This window comes from Chelonoidis abingdonii, chromosome 4 (genome assembly GCF_003597395.2).
Source record: "Chelonoidis abingdonii isolate Lonesome George chromosome 4, CheloAbing_2.0, whole genome shotgun sequence".
NCBI classification, from domain to species: Eukaryota; Metazoa; Chordata; order Testudines; family Testudinidae; genus Chelonoidis; species Chelonoidis abingdonii.
Window position 1 is genome coordinate 37,437,247 of NC_133772.1, and position 17,115 is coordinate 37,454,361.

General features: G+C 51.3%; 1 protein-coding gene across 5 annotated transcripts in view; it reads right to left on the reverse strand.

Moving 5' to 3' along the window:
* Positions 1-8,881: 8,881 nt before the first annotated feature.
* The window catches only part of HRAS (HRas proto-oncogene, GTPase), a 76,187-nt gene continuing 67,953 nt past the window's right edge, over positions 8,882-17,115 (reverse strand). For all 5 annotated transcript variants that reach the window (XM_075065062.1, XM_032773425.2, XM_032773423.2 and 2 more), the window contains 3 exons: positions 15,340-15,499; positions 12,115-12,239; positions 8,882-9,162 (listed from right to left, as the gene is read on the reverse strand). In XM_075065062.1, the coding sequence (XP_074921163.1) occupies positions 12,120-12,239; positions 15,340-15,499 (280 nt within the window). In that variant the 3' untranslated portion in view covers positions 8,882-9,162; positions 12,115-12,119. The remainder of the gene's footprint in view (positions 9,163-12,114; positions 12,240-15,339; positions 15,500-17,115) is intronic.

Genomic DNA, 17,115 nt, shown 5'->3' on the forward strand with positions numbered 1-17,115 from the left:
TCGATATTAATGACGACGTCATGTGAACGGATACAGCGTTAAATCGGTATATTGGCCATTAAACCGATTTAAAGTCGCAGTGTAGACCTGGCCTTAGACTCTAGTAATGAGGGATTCTACCCCCACCAAGCCTAGTGGCATACTCCTGTTATAGCTCCCTACAGCTGAGCGACTGAAGCTGTAATGTGCAATAGATATTTTACAGCTCCCTTTTGTTTCCCCTCACCTCTAAGTGTGACATGGCTGCTTCAGGCCCAGAACTGCTCATGCTGTACCCCCAAGGCCTGGAGTCAGCTGGAAGCTTTAAGGGGCAGGAAGGAGGCAAATATCACACACACAGCAGCCCCTCCCTGACCAGCAGCGAATGTTACCTAGGTGTAGGCACTGACTGAAAACCCATGCTCTAGGGCTGTGGTTCTCAACCAGGAGTACATCAGCTCATCTAGCTTTCTAACAGGCTACAGAAAAAGCACTAGTGAAGTCAGTACAAACTAAAATGTCCTACAATAACTTGTTTATACTGCTCTATATACTGAAATGTAACTACAGTATTTTTCCATGGCACAGATGAGAAAGTAAGCAATTTTCAGTAACAGTTTGCTGTTCGCTTACAAAATCAGACAAAAATACAAGTACTTCTCAAGTCAGGTAAAACGTGAGGGCATATAAGACAAAATCAGACTCCTGGAAAGGGTACACTAGTCTAGAAAGGTTGAGAGCCACTGCTCTAGTGCGAACTGCAGAACGCTTTGCAACATTACAGCCAACAGATGGCACCACAGCCACACTAAGCCCTCTCTGATGCAGGAGCTCCCAGAACTATTCCATGCAGCACCACTGACCCCTACACAAAACACCTGTCCCCTTCTCCCTTACCATGTTCCTTCTTCCAGTCAGGTGCTGGCCATTTAGTGCACTAGTTCTCCACCCCCTCCCTTTTAGCAATATGGGAGAAGCAGGGGGAGAGGTCCCCCTATGACACACACACGCACACACACACACCCCCTTGTACTAGAGGACTGGTGACCCTGTAGTGTTGACGCATGAGTGAGCTTTAGGTCTGAGACCTGCCCTTTAAGAGGGGAGGGGACATGTACCAATGAAGGCCTCATGGAACAAGCCCAACCACTTTCAAAACACAACTGGCTTGTCCAGTCCCATTCCTTACTGCCTTAGCTCACACTTCAGAGGAGATCCAGACCAGCTGTGCTCATTAGAAAGCTGGTGGGAGCTGTAAGAGCAGGGGTAAGCCCCTGGCAGTCTCAGCCAAGTCCAGCTCAGGGGAGCAGCTGCTGGGGCTGCCAGCACAGAGCAGATCCATACTCTATAAACATTGGTGCCCTATGTACAGTAGGAGCTAGACGATCACAGAAGCAGGTTCTCAGCTAGGGTAGGGATCCTCCATCCGTCTCAATGGGAGCAGCTCAGCACAGAGCTCTCATAAAAGCCTAGGCCCAGGTCCCGCTGTCCCAGGTGTTAGCCACCCTAGGAAATGCTGCAGGAAATAGCCCTCAGCCACCCTAGGTTTAGATTGTAAAGTCTCCCCCTCCTAAGTAAGGTGCTGCAGGGAGGAAGCTCCCAGCCATACAGGTTCTGCCTGTGCTAGGGGTCAAACTTTGTTAGAGCCCAGTGTTCAACCGTGGTTGGCCAACAGAGGCATGTTCCATGCTATTTCAATTGGAGCCTCGGTTCCCCGCTCTAGCTCTGGGAAAGAGCCATCCCTTCTACTGGCCGGAGCACTCGAGGGTTCCTGCCGTGGCTCACACCAGAGGTGTTGAACCAGCCTCAGCAATGAGGAGAAACAGACATGAGAGGTCAGGTCTTACCTTGACCATGAGTCTCTATGCGTTTCTCATAGGCTCCCTGTAGTCTGGGACACAGCGGCAGCAGAACCAAATGCTGTTGAGCCCCATCAGCCCATGCTGCGCCCCCTGCCTTGCCACCTCTGCCTGCCCCGCCCACAGTTGCTATGAGCTTATTGACTGCGGCCTTCCACCCTCATAAATCAATGAGTCAGCACTAAATAATTGATGCTAAGTGGAGTCTGGAGTGGAGCCAAGCTAGAAAGCAAAGCTTTGGGCTATGTCAGGCTCCAGAGGCTGGGCCTGCCTCAGGGAAAGGAAGGGCAGCTCCGTGTCCTGTTCCACGTGGCCAGAATAGGTCGCACAGTCATTGGCTTCTGCAGCCTGCTCGAACCCTGCAAAGGGAAGTGGGGACATGTGGCACACCAGGGGTCAGTCAGTAGGCAGAAGGGGACACTGCAGAGGTACACAGAGGCCTAGGAGAGGGATGCTAGGTAAAGAGGCCCTTTGAAGGCTGCATGGAGGTAGCACCTCAGTTTGGACTCAGGATTGATCTCTGTTTCTCAGGCTCATAGACTCACAGATTTTCAGGGTTGGAAGGGACCTCAGGAGGTCATCTAGTCCAACCCCCTGCTCAAAGCAGAACCAATCCCCAGACAGATTTTTGCCCAGATCCCTAAATGGCCCCCTCAAGGATTGAACTCACAACCCTGGGTTAGCAGGCCAATGCTCAAACCACTGAGCTATCCCTCCCTGCTTTGGGAGCTCCTACCCACCAGCTCTTTTCCAGAGCTGGGTGGATGCTCTTTGCTGCCACAGACACAGCACTGAGCATTGGGCTCAGACTTTGCCTGGGCACCCCTCTCCTTCCCTGCTCTTGTGAGCTTTTTGGGGCAGGGCCCATCTCTCACTCTGGGCATGGACAGTGCCTAGTGCAATGGATATCCAATCTCCGTTGGAGCCTCTAGATGCTGCTGTCATACCAACAACTAACCTGGCAGGCAACCCTGCTGAAAGCAAGTCTCAGCCAAACGGGTCCAGGGTGCATGCCTGGGGCCACTGGGCATGGTACACAAACACTGGGAAATACAGTATTCTTAGGTCTCGTCTTTTGTGCTGGATGGATGTACCTGCTAAGGTTCCATGAGTTAGTGCCTGAGCAGGTGCTGAACAAAGCAGCTTGTAGCTACAGAGGGGCTCTGACATTAGATCAGATAGCTCCACAGGGCAGCAAGCTGCACCAGAAGCGAGTGCGCATGCGTTTCCTGTCACTACCCTTCCTCTTGCCTCAGGACTGCACTGGAGAGGAGACTTTGTCCCAGTTCAATAACCATCCCAGCTCCAAAGATCAATCAGACCCTTCCACAGCTAGAGGTAAAATCCTAGGTCGAAATGCTTTTCCACAACCTGTTCTGTCTGTGCGTGCCAGGCCTGCATGCACTAGGATGATGGGAGATACCTCCTCGAGGTGTAAATGAAGCCACTGCAGTTCACTGGCTGCGAGACCAAAGAGTCCCAAACCCACAGGCTCCCCATGTCTCCTGCCAGTAACCAGTTGCAGGCACCTGAGATTAGCTCTGTCAGAGCTTCCCTCTGAGTCACAGCAGCCTGTATTTCAGCAAAGTGCAGCGTGTCACCCGTCTCCCCTCGGCATGACACGACCACCCTTTCTCCAGCAAACACCGTGATAAAGATCACCAGTTGAGCAACCGTCTGTCTACATCCCTATCTCATGACCGCAGCTGCACTCCACAGAAACACCACAGCTCACAGAAGCGAGGCTCAAAGCCAGAGGGGCCAGGGCAGGGCGTTTGCACTGCAGGGCTGTAAGATATACAAGCTGTGAGCACCGCAGCTCAGGCTGGCCCCACCTTGGACTGCGGTCTAAGCCTTCCTGTCATGGCCAGTCTTGTTCTAACAGTGAGCCTTGCTGCACACCAGCCTGAGCAACACAGCCCTGGAGTAAGCAATCCTGAGGGCCAACTGCCTGTCCACACCACCAGTAGGTCTCTGTGGTTCAGACACAGCAACAAACTCCATGTCAAATGGCCACAGGATTCCCTGCACCCAGGGATTCCTGGGATATAGCCATAAGCTAGGCTTCCACGTGCAAGAAGGGAGAACGAGTCGAGGCTACCCAGGCCAGCAGAGGTGCAGGTTCCCAGGTGCCTCTAGCTGATGCACAGAGCTCTGTGGGGCCCCACTTCAGTATACACACACCTTGCACCATCACCCAGAGTGGAGACTTCGTGTACTTTGCTACATCCCATCCCAAGTCCTTGCAGCTGTTCTCCAAGGGGTCTGCACACAATATATTGAGTTGGAAGGTGGGACCCAAGTCTGTCAGGCTTCTGAGGGCCCAAGCTGACCCAGGAAGTCATAGTTCCACCTTGAACTCGCTCTCCTTGGGCAACCCCTCTGCACCAGCATTCACCCCCCTCTGAACCCCCAGTGCCCCAAACTCCCCAGCCCAGCGTCAGCAGGGTAAAGCAAATGGCTAATTAGTCATCACCCCAACTCCTCAGACCCAGTGTTGGGGAAACAAGAACCAGACAAACCAGAGCACATTTCCCTGGGAGTCTGTCTCTGCTCACACTCCAGAGAGGACAGAAGGCCCTGATTTGGCCTGTAGCAACCTAAGGCTTTCCAGTAACACAGGGTACAATGCAGGCATCCCATGCAACTGGAAGGGCCCCACAATCTCATTCCCTGCTGCCTTGGTGGAGACAATATGATGGGCTAGTGTGTGTCATTCTCCCTTTGCACATGGGAGTGGTGGGGAATAATTCCTAGATGATTAGTAAACCCCCTTTACCCCTCTCCCTCCCAGCCTCACTAACCTGGGACACCACGAAAAATACGCACACTCTAAACACACCACTGCTTTTTAATCCCCTACAGCCCTTGCCCAGTCCCAGCGCTGCTGCCACCATCCATCCATCCCTCCCCTGCAGGGAATTACAGCCGCCATTGCCAGCGTCCCTGTGAAATGCAAAACGAGCCCAGAAACAGCACAGCTCAGCACAATTCCATTTCCAGAAAGACCGTAGCTCAGAGACAGAGCCGGACAATTATCCTGCCATCGGCAGAAACTCTCTCACTGACTTCAAATGGCTTTGGAGCAAGCCCAGAGTGAGGAGTGCTCCTGTGACCAGCATCAAAGCTGCAGGACTCCATGACAGCTGCATTTGTGACTTCCCAGAGCCATCTGCCATTCAAGCTGGTTTTGAAGCATGGCGCTTTAGCTCATCCTGTCCATACTGGGGGGGGGGCTTGGTTAAAATCAGGTAAGATTTCACTCTGATGGGCAGGATTCCTACAACATCAGCTGGCACAAATGCCAGAGAGCATCGCACACGCACCAGCTTGGGCTTTGACATGGGGTGGTCACTGACAGCAGACTTCTCTTTTGAAGGCCTGTTAAACCTTTGATGCAGAGGTTGGGAATAATTTTAAGATGACACATGTCACTTCCTCTCCCTTTTCTTATCCAAGTTTGGTCCGAATCCTGGCAACTGTTCATTCCTCTCTATAAAAGGAAGCCAGTCTTTTGAGACAAACCACGGTCTGGTTGTTAAGGCACTCACTGGGGCCTCGGGAGACCCAGGTTCCAATTCCCAGCTCTGCCACTGACCTGCTGGGTGTCCTTGGGTGAATCACTGTACATCCATTTCCACTCCCACCCTTTGTCTGTCTTGTCTGGTTAGTCTACAAGCATTTTGGGGTAGGGGGCCTTGGACACAGCTTCTGTGTCTGCACAGCATTCAGGAGGCGTGACTGCCACACATGTGGGCACACTATCACACAAGCAACAAAACGGAGGATATACAATGCAGCAGTGCTAGCATCCCTTTGATTAAGGGACGTGAAACATGGAGAGTTGACCACAGACACATTAAGCAACTTGAAATGTTTCCCTTGTCCTGTCTCCGTTCTAGTTGGAAGATCCACTGGCAAGACAAAGTCTCTGATGTTAACATCCTGAAAAAAGGCAAAAATAACCAACATTGAGGCAATGTTCGGCAAAGCTCTTCTTAGATGGACAGGTCACGTAGTCAGACTGGGCAACGACAGACTCCTGAAAAAAGTTTTCCCTGGCGAGCTGAAACTCGGAAAGCACAGCAGGACAACGAAAAGGCTTCAGACACCCCGGCAAGCAGAATCTCACCTCATGCAGCCTAAACACCAATTACTTCCAAGACAGGCCCAGACAGATCTGAATGGAGAGCAACTATCAATAAAGGCTTTAAACACTTTGAGGAAGGCAGATGTGAAAAATGGATTTTTTTTTTTTTTAAAAAAGGCCAACCTCATGCCAAGTCTTCAATGGGAGCCTACGTATTCCTACATGATATCTGTCTGCCACCTTCCTCCTCACCCATCGGACTCCTCAGCCACATGGGAACGAGTGATGCCACGACATCATCTGATACTATGGGCAGACATACTGTGCTAGCTTTAATCTCGTTGGCAAAGCTAAAAATAGCAGTGAAGCTGTGGCAGCGGCTGTGGCACAGGCTAGTTACCCGAGCACAATACTGCCTGGGATCCGGAGTACACTGACTAGCCTGTGCAGCTATGGCATCACTGCTATTTTTAGCTGCACTAGCTAGATGAAAGCTTGCTGGTGCATTTTCTGAGTGCTTGCAGACACAGCCTGTGTTTGTACAGCACCCCGCAGAGTGGGGCCCTCAGGGCTTGGATTCAGTCAGTCAGGTGTACCGGTTCCTTGCTGAAGCTGCTGCCGTGTAATATCGAATCTCCGCTTTCATTTGAAAACATGGCAACCATAAAATCTAGAGATTTAAAGAACACCCCCAAGTCATGACTCAAGCGTAACAGATGCAGAGAGGTCTGTGAGTGTGCTGAGCCCTCAGAGGTGTCAACTGCCCCAATCATCTCAGCAAGGAGTTAACTGAGATACTCAATGGTGATAATTTAGGGTATCTACAGAGCAAAGAAAAGCCTGCGGCACCAAGTCACTGGCTCGCTGGGCTAGGGCTATGGGGTTAAAAACAGCAGCATACATATTTGGACTCAGGCTGGAGCCTCGGCTCTTAAACCCAGCGAGAGGGGAGGGTCTCAGGGCCCAGGCTCCAGCCTGGCTGGAATGTCAGCACTGCTATTGACCCACACTCAGACTCGGTGCCACAGGTTTTTCTTTGCAGCATAGATATACCCGCCAATGTCAGCATGGTTTCCTTTCACTCCTCACATGAGGAGAGGGTCACAGCTCTGCACAATTTATGGTACTTGATGGCTCCTTCTGGCAACTGACATGGGTGAAGCTTATTTTGTGGGCGGAGCGTGGAAGAGCACCACCACTTCACCCCCGGCCCACAATGCCAATGGGGGCCTTTATGCACTCATGGAATTTAAGATCTCATCAGCTCATCCACTCCTGAGTGCCTCATAGCACCAGCTGAATCCCCTGCTGGGAGGACTGGCTCAGTGATGCACAACCACTGACAAACTAGGCAGACACCCTGCCTGGGTCCAGTCCCAAAGGGCACACACGGCAGCTGCCCGAAGCATGCACCCAGCTGTATCACAGGAGATGCAAATCCAGCAGGCGCGCCGATGGGACAAGCAGGTGACCAGGAAAACTAAATAAAAGCACTTTGAGAAAGAGAAAATTTAATAACTTTTCAATGCATCGCTTGGGTTTGTTCAACACTGGAGCAGCTACAACCCCCCTTGCCACATAAAGCCACATTAAGTGCCTGTGGACATCTGACCTTTAACCTTGTCAGTGGTTGCTGCGCATCTGGTTTGGGACTTGCGAGGAGCTTTAGTACAGTAAGTAGATTCCTTTTGCTCTTGGTTCACCTGTAATTAGCCACACTAGGTATAGTCACAGATTTACGTACACGTGCAATATACGTGACTGCCACAAGATCCAAGCTGTACAGGCATAGTGGGGTCACAGTTAGCCAGCTGCTGCCAAAGAGGAGGCTAGCAGGGAACAGACGCAGACACATCTATGGCAGAGGGGCCCCATCCTGCCTCCAGAACATACGAACGTTTCAAAACAGTCACATGGACAAAACCAGCCCCATCCCAGGCAAGAGCAGTTGAAAGTGGCCAAATCAATGAGCTGACGGTATATACAATTACTCTCCCATGACTCTTTCCCTCACCCGCTCCCTTTGGGCACAGCTCCTACTTGGGGAATGGAAACAGCTCCTACTGTTCGAAAGTGTCCATGCAGGAGAAATCAAATCGCAGCAACAGAAAGCAACACACAGTAAATCCTGGTGCTGGCTCAGAAAAACACCAGGCTTTGAATTCACATCAAATGCGACCCCACCAGGTGCAGAGCAGTGATTTATATACAAGCTCTCTCAGCCCCACAGAAATATAACATGGCACATGTTGACGGGCATCGTTCCCCCATCACTCTGAGGGCAGACCCAGGCACGCAGTGAACTCCCACCAGACTAAAACTCAGCTCCTTGCAAAGACATTCACTGGACTCTTCCTAGGAAGAGGCAAGAGAAAGAAGCATTATAGAAGTGACGGTGGTTACAAAGACAACTTGCCGTCTTCAGAGCAGCATACGCCTCACAAAACATGATCAGAGCAAACCAGCCCATGGGAACTGGGGACTTTCAGTTCGTGTAGGACCTACTATAAACAGAGCATCTCCACATTTTATCTTCAAATCCCAACCTCACCCCAACCATCTTTCCAGAAAATCACCCAGGCCCTTTGGGCACAGAATGACCATCCTAATTCTCTCTCCGCTATAGGCTTGCAGTAACCCTGGATAGGACCTTTCTGGTGGGGAGCTTTGAAGAGGTTTTTTCCCTCTGGAGACCAAGGGATAGTCATACTGGCCCTCACACCACACGGCCTTTTCTAAAATTGAGGTGCCCCATATCTCCAGGACAATCACAGACAGGTTCCAGAACAGATGGGTTATGCTCAGCTAAGCCACCTTCAAATCAGCTGGCTGCCAATAGAACCTCAACTAATCAAGAAGGCAATTCACCCCCCGACACACCTTCCACACCCTCCACCCAAAAAAATCCAGCAGCAGCAGCCACCTCTGAAGTAGGACAGAGCCACAGAGACCATTTGTGGAGACCATCAAATAATAATTTACTGTGATTCAATCTGTGGCTTTGTACAGTTGCTGGGAGAGGAGGCAAAAGGATACGAGGAGGGGGGAAAAAAGTCGCTTGTCACACAGGCCTTGATGAAGTTTGAGACAGTCCGTGCAGGGCTCAAGATACCCTCCTTCTGGTCTCCCTCCTCCCCCATACTCCTCCCCTGAATCCGTTTGCTGCTTCTTTTGTTTCACCTCTGTCCGCGTGCTCCGCACAGTGGAAACCCCTCCAAGTCACGGTCCGGTCAACTGAAATGAGAAGGGGGAGGAGGAACTAGAATCAGCAGCTATCCTTATGCTACCCTCCGCTAGTCGCTACCCAGCCCTTCAGTTCCCACTACCTCCTGCAGAGCAAACTCAATGTTACACAGGGCTTGCGAGAACATGTTCATTTTTGAGAGTTTAAGCCCCCGCTTGGCAAAGTACATGCTTGACCTTAAACATGCGCTTAAGAGAGACGCTTTGCTGAACAGGGCTTTAGGCTGTGATCTGAGTACCTAACTCCCTTAGGCACCTTTCAAGACTCCAGCCTTTATGGATAAGGGGCATTTTAACATTGATGAGGAGCATGCTGGTGCTGCACCCTTGCAGGGCACGTTCCACCCACAAAGCTCCACCTATTGGACAAAGGTGGGAAAATATCAGCATCTCCTCTCCCAGATGGAGCGCAGGCAAGGCAAACCTTTTATATTGCTAGCTAAAAGATTCACAGCTGGGTGCCAAAGAGAAGCTGAGCACATGCAGCTCCCTGGGCTTCAGGGGGGATTGTGGGTGCTCAGCACCTCTGACAAATCAGGTCCCACAATGAGGCAAGAGCAGAGTCAGGAATCGAACCCAGGCATCTCGACTCCCAGGCCTCATCTGCCCCCAGCCACCAATACATCTTTGCCTCTCTTTTCCTGGCACTTCTGGTTTACTCCCCCTCTACTCTTGGCCTTTACCAGATATAGGGAGCTGAGGACCCTGCGCCTAGGTTCTAATTCCTTCCTTGGCCACTGATTAATGGCACCATGGATAAGTCACTTCACCGCTCTGTACCTCAGTTTACTCATCATAAAAATGGGTGCACTTCCCCTGATCTACATCACGGGGCACTGCAAAGTTCACTGATAAAACAGCTCTGATTTTACTCCCCTGCTGTTGGTCACGGCTGCTGCGCTGAATTATGCAATTCCCTGAAACATTTTGGCAAAGTGTGTCAGAAAGACGCTCTCCCAGTTAAAAGCTGTATTGTGGTTTGCAATGCAAATAAATACAGGTAAAGAGGCTCCGCTTTCCTCCACGTAGAGAAAAAGCTGGACAGACACCCTGCAGCATCATGTGGATTTCTGCTGTCCGCTCGGTATTTAAGTATCAGTTTTCTGTCATTGCTGGGAAATGGTAAAGGCTCTTCATTGCCACTGGGATGTGGGGAACTCACAGAATAGTTAGATCAAAACATTTTCAAGGGCCCTTTGGAAAGATTGTCCATATCAGTGACAGATGCCAGCCCCAATCCTGCTTCGGCAGCACAATGCCCCCTGGTGAGGCAGAGGGGAACGGTAGTTTAAGATGTTTGAGCTGTGTGTGTGCTTTCAGCTGAAAACGATCACCGCCAGAGCAGGAAACGAGCCCCACCACTCATATCCCCATCCGGAGGAAATGCTTCCGAACATCTGGATTATATGAACATCTGGAAACCTCCCATAACAATAGCTGCACTCGGCCCAGCACGAGGATCAGTTCCACTGGGAGATCCCATCCAGGATCCACTTTCCCCTCAGCAGAGGGTCATGGGGCGGGGCACTCCACTACTTTTGTTTAAAAAGAGAGAATGTGGTGGTGGTGGTGAGAGGGGGGGGCCTTGGGGAAGAGCTCTGCTGAGCTCACAGCCTTGCCAGAGGCGGTGCTTCGAGATAAAATGGAAGAAGACAGCTGCCGCTCTTTAGCACAGTTCCTGGAACTGGATAATCCCAGCTTTTCCCCTGGGAACTTAGAACCTGTTAAAGGAGATGAAGGAACAGCTCTGGTGCCTGGAGTCCTCTGTTCTCCAGGGAAAAGGCACATCAGCGGCAGCAGCAGTGCACGCTTCCCTGACTAGCACACTTCAGCCCCAGCCTTTCGGGGATAGAGGCTAATTCAGTTTCTCTGGCTCACCCAGCCCTTGCTCTCTCTGCTGACACTGCTGCAAGAGAGCCTCATTACTACAGTAGTTTTGGTGACATGGAAAGCTGGCCAGTGGGAAGTGGACTAAAGCCACCACGCTCATTCCATGCTGGCCACGAGAGAGCTGATAGCAGCCTTTGCTCGCTGCCATCCGGGGCTGGATTCCACAGGACCCTTTTACTTAATCAAAAGTTTAAAAAAAGAAAGCCAAACATCCAACTTTGGCTCTGACTAGTATGATGTATAAAGCCAAACATCCCTTTCATGAGACTGTTTGCAGCATGTCTCACTGGAGCTAGGGAGGTAAATTACCGCCCTAGCTGTGAGGGGGAAGGAATTTCTTTTACTGGACCAACCTCTGCTGGTGCCAGAGACAAACTCTTGAGCTCCACAGCCCTTGTCTCTTTCTCCAAAAAGAAGTTGATCCAATGAGAGAGAGAGAGACAGACAGAGAGAGAAAGAGCGCGCGCGCGCCTCTCACCCACCTTGTCTCCCTCACACACTGGGACCAACATGGGTACAACAGCCCTGCAAACAACTTTGAATTAGAAATGCAGTCCCAGCCCCACTTATCCAGACTGCTGTAGGGAGAGGGGGTACAAGGGAATCACAGAGCTGCCCACTCCCTTCACCTCCCTGCTGTTGCCACGGGGGTGGGGGTGTGGGAGGGGGGTGGGTGTGTGTGTGGGGGGGGGGGGTAACCCTGACTTGATTTGCAGCAAAAATTCAGTTTTTTTGGTTAAAACTGACAATCTTTACCAAAAAAAAAATTCCTGCTTTTTTGAAACGAAAATTTTCGGTTTTTCCATAAAACAAACAAAACAGACAACCACCATAAAAAATGTTGACCAAAAGCAAGTGTTTTCTGAGGAAAATATTTATTTTGGCTGATAGGCTGTTTTTTTTTTGTTGGGGGAAAAAAAGGGTTCAATCAAATCATTTCAACCTGCTTTATTTGCAGCCTGGTACCTTGTCAATGAATCCTTGCCTCTGGGAATGCCTGGCTGCAGCCCGCACCCATCTCTGGCACACCCCTCTCCCTCCCACTGGGCTCACCTTGGTCATGATATCACACATTTACAATTCATGCAACCTGGGCCACTTTCATCCGGTGGATTCAGCTTGCGTAGTTTGTGCTGCCGGATCTCCCGCACTAAGGTATAGAAGGCATCTTCAACACCCTGGAAGAGAGGCACAACATTCTGCTCAAAGAGCGCCACAGCCGCTCGGAAAAAGAGTGGAGGTGGGGGCAGATGGATCTAGGGGACCACTAGGAGTCCCCTGCAGAGAACTGCATAGTGTAGTTCAAGTGGGTTTTGACTCGAGTTAAAGGGATGAAACTGCAAATAAATCACGGAGAAATCCCAGGAAATGGTTCCACCTGGCAAAATGCGGCACAAAACTATCATGCTACCAAAGGAAATGGAGGCTCCATCTCTAGGGACACCTAAAACGAGACTGGACATCCCACTAGAAACTGTACGTGAACTAACAGCCCTGAGCCGACTGCCTTTTTCCCATCTCTAATGCTCCAAACCAGGGGCACTCCCCCCAGAACCCGCACCCGTCCGTAACGTGTGCCCATCCCATGGACGGCAGGACAAGGAGCTTAGCAAAACAACTCAGGATCCAAGCTAGGCAGTGAACGTAAGGACTAGCCCACAGCCCTGCAGAAAGCTTTGTTTCAGTTCAGCAGACAGCAACACCCTTCTGTTGAACATCCAACCGTTTAACACACCTCTCGCCCCCCCAAGGCACGCACATGGGGAAACCCAGGAGCAAGCCACCTTGGGCCAAGGAGCACAAACTCCTGTCCCTCCCTCTGGATTGAGCTGGAAGCCGGGACTCAGCCGTGAACTGGGTTTGGTTAACACATTCTCTTATATTTCAGTGTGGGGCTGGGCATGCGCTCATCTGTAGCATAAACCCGAGAGGATCCTCTTCTTGTTCTGTGCTAGCCCCTGTGGGCTTGCAATCAAGAGCCGTTTGTTATAGGTGCCCTCTCGCCCTTCTGCAGCCACTTCTTGGGCGTCTTCCTCACAACCAGGCAGACTGACCCGACAGGTGTTATGGGACCATGCAGCATGGCCGCAACAAAAGAGAACCAGCAGCAGAGGCTACGAGACCAAAGGAGTTGAAGATCAAAGGTGCAATTAAAATCACATGGGGCTGCAGGCGTTCATTAACTTCTATGGACTTTATGTACCACACAGCCTCCCCTACACCCCACGTGACCACTTGGAGCTGTGCAAGCCTGTGATGTAGCCCTTCCTACAGCCAGGAGACACAGCTCTTCTCTAGGGCGATATGAGAAGGAGAGAGAGTGTTGTGTGTGTGTGTGTGTCTCTCTCTCTCCTCTCTCTCTCCTCTCTCTCTCCCCCCCCCCCCCATATGTCTGCAGGATCAGTGACCCGAGAATACACCTAAGGATGAAGAGTTAGGAGAATGAAACAGGAAGCTACACAAAGGTGCATTGGAAACAAACAATCTGCTGGCAATGCCAGCCTAGGACAGCCCAACTGCAGCACATGGGTGCCTTTTAAACCCTTTTTTTGTAATCCTTCCCATGAGTTGGGTGCTGGTCATATGTCCCAGATCAAGGCCCCTGAAGGACAAAGTCCTCCCTCTGTCCAAAGGGCAACCAGCATCCTTACAACCCTCTGCCAGCGTGTCTCAGCCCTGACCTGCGGGGACCAAGCAGCAAGAAGGCCTATTCAACCCCAGACCTCTCTGCTGAGACTACCAACAGGAGCTCCCATTAATGCCAATCGAGGAAGTGCTCTGGAGGTGCAGACTGATTCCACACAGGCTACCCTGTGGCCACTCCTTTCCAGCCTGTGCATTAAATTCCATCCCCTCCAGAGCTCACACACAGGGCAAGCCCCCACTGCGCGGGGGACTTGACCAGCTCACTGGAATAGGGAGAGGAATTCTCTGCTGGAACATTCAGCCTTGAGGCGGCAACTGACTCCTCTGACCATGAGCATTTCTCCCCTTCAATCTACACAGCACGCGACCGCCACAATAATTCACTGGTCGCCTCTGCCATCTCCAGGCACTGGCACCGAGAAGTTAGGGAGAGAGCAGGCAAGACAAAAAGACACTTCTTTTTAGAAAGGGGAGGCAAAGAAGAGGTAGCCACTAACCCAGAACCTCATGCGTTCTCCCAGGCCTAGCACCCGGGGGACACAGCTCCATCGGGAATTGCTGCGGGTAGGGCAAGGGTGGCATTAATCAGATTCCTGGGGGGCCCATTTAATCCTGCAAGGCACTTGTGTAATACAGTGATGACTGCAGCACAGATACACTACCCACCCCTGTGCACTGACACAACATGGGCCTTCATGCTGCGACGCAGCATCGGATCATCACAAAGCAAACCAGCGTGGTTGGCCAGGACAGAAGTAGCAGCCTTGGAAAGGGCTGAAGGGTGCAGGGCAGAGATCCGGCCGTGGTTCACCCAGGTGGCAGCCAGCCCCCAAGATGGGTTTCCTGGCAGCTTTATCCCAGCATCCCGACTGTGGTAAATCACTGCCAGCGCTGGCCTGTTCTAATTCATGCTCACTCCCCTGCTCACTGGCACTTCAGAGCTGTCAGAGGAGACGCAGCACACTGTGTAATTAGCAGCTGGAGCATTACTTGCCTGACAGCAAATGCATGTTGCTCTGTCAACAGGGCTGTGCATCGGCCATGCTGCTGTCAGTCACAGGGCTTGTGGAACTGCTGTGTGAAGGGGGAGGCAGGCAGGCAGGCTCAGGGATTGTTTCCTCACACAACGCAGGGAGGGGGCAAATGGCAGCTGTGGGAGGGGCAGGGCAGAGAAGGTGGTTCCTTCTGGCCGAGCTGGCTAGGCAATTGTTTACAGCCCACAACAATGGAATGAAACACTGAACAGGAGGTAACTAGACAGGCTGGTGAAGCCTTACAAGTCTAGCTGTTTGGTGCTGGGGCAGCTCTCCAGGCACCAATCCCAGAGCCCTGGGCTTTCAGGATATGCTGTATCCACACTCCCATCTCTGGCATTACCAGATATTCCTACCTGGATTCGGGGGGGGGGGCGGCGGCGGCGGAGGGGGAGAGGAATTGTGCAGAAATCCCACCTGCCCCAACATACACAACCCAGTGTGACTGTCACCACAGAGAAATAGAGTAGGACCTACACTAAGTGCTGAGAGTGGAATGTTTAGATGGGTGACATGGAGATAAGGGTTTGTAGGTGTGTGAAAAGGGAGCCTTTGAGGACTGCTATTGGTTCACATTTTAAACCATCTCTCCTCCTACCTGTCTGGTTTTTGCTGATGTCTCTATGTAGGGGATCCCGTAATTCCTGGCCAGGTCCTGTGCTTGCCGGGTTTCCACTGTCCGGGCTGGAAGATCACACTTGTTTCCCACCAGCACCATGGGGACATCGTCTGAATCCTTCACTCTCTTGATCTGCTCTCTGCAGAGACAGAGATGCCAAAGTGAGGAGAGGAAAAGCCAGGGGAGAAGCCATTTCATTATCACAATGACAACAGCAGCTAGTTTCAGAGAGATCCTCGTGGGAGCAGAGCATGTGCCACTTGTAATAGATAGGAACAGAATTTCGCTCCGCTAATACAAGCCCCAGTGAAAGTCAACAGAATTTGTGCTTCTAAGTCATTTAGGTGCTTTATGAAAATCCCACTCTTTGTCCATTTATTTTGTGGAGCCAAGACAAGCTCGTACATTTTAAAAATGATTACATGGGGCATGTTTGTTATTGGAAGGCTGGGGACGAGAGGCAAAGCCCACAGCCCAAAGTGGCCCCTTTGGCTCCAGGATAAACGAGCTGTGCTTATCTTTGACCTGTCACAAGGTCTTGGGGGTTTATCTGGAACAGCTTCCCTCTGTCAGCAACAAAACTACAGCCAGGCTCAGTGCTGTAATCCCAGAGCCATCAGCCAGCTGTCCAGGGGCACAGAAACATCCCCTATTCCGCAGCAGGAACAAAGTCTCACTCGCTCAAATGGAAAGGCAAAGCAATGAACACGGAGCCCAAGTGCCGCAGTCATTGGCTGGGATCTGCTGGCCAATCTGAATTGAGCGAAGAGAAAGAGAATGCTCAGGACCATGAGCTGATGGATTCTGCGGTGTTTTTCCTAGGCAATGACTGTGCCCCTTGGGAGAACAGACGTGTGGTCTAAATAAAAAGCTACACCCATGCCACTCTTCCCCCCCTCCCCCCCAAACAAGGCATTGTGAATCTCATTATTCCACCCCAAGTTCGGATGCTCATTCAACATGTTCAGAATCCCCTGGAGGTGAGAAGCAGCAAATTAGCACACTGACCTCTTGGCCTTTCAATCCTGGAGGCCTGGTTTCAAATCCTGATGTTCACAAGTGAACGGACTCATCATCTCAGTTCCCATTTGTCCATATTGCAAAACTACAGCCTGCACTATGGACCCAATTCAGCAAGGCACGTACGTATGTGCTCAACTTTCCTCAGCTTCAGGGGAAATTAAGTACATGCTTAAGTGCTGGGCTAAATCAGGGTCTCTATAACCAGCCTCATCTACTCCAAGAGACACACCTTGGGCTGGAATAACAAGGGATGTTGCAGGCAGTTGCTGCCTTACGCCAATGTAGGTTCACAGGATCCTGATCTTCCAGGGTCCCTGCATACATACACACCCCATTCCCCCTCCTCCGGATTTTCCTTCCACACTCCTGTCTGATCCCATCGCCTGGGAGCTGTGGCAGACACCAAGAGCCACTGACCACATGGATGGAAGGGGATCGCTAGAACCCCTGGAATACAACGATGAAGAGATGTGGTACAAAGGATAATGAGGGTCACCACAGGCTGGGAGTGGAGGCTTCCAGATGCACAAAAACCGTCACTGGAGGGAGTGATGGGTTCACAGAAATGGGGAACCTGGTCATACGTGGGGGGTAGGGGCTGGAGGAGGCCTGAAAAGTGTTACTTCATATAGGACTCTGGCAAAAATCTAGGGCTGGCCTTGGTAGCAAATCAGGACTGAGGTGCATTGGCTGGCGTGGAACAGTAAAGGGTGTTACAAATAAGTTCTGAAC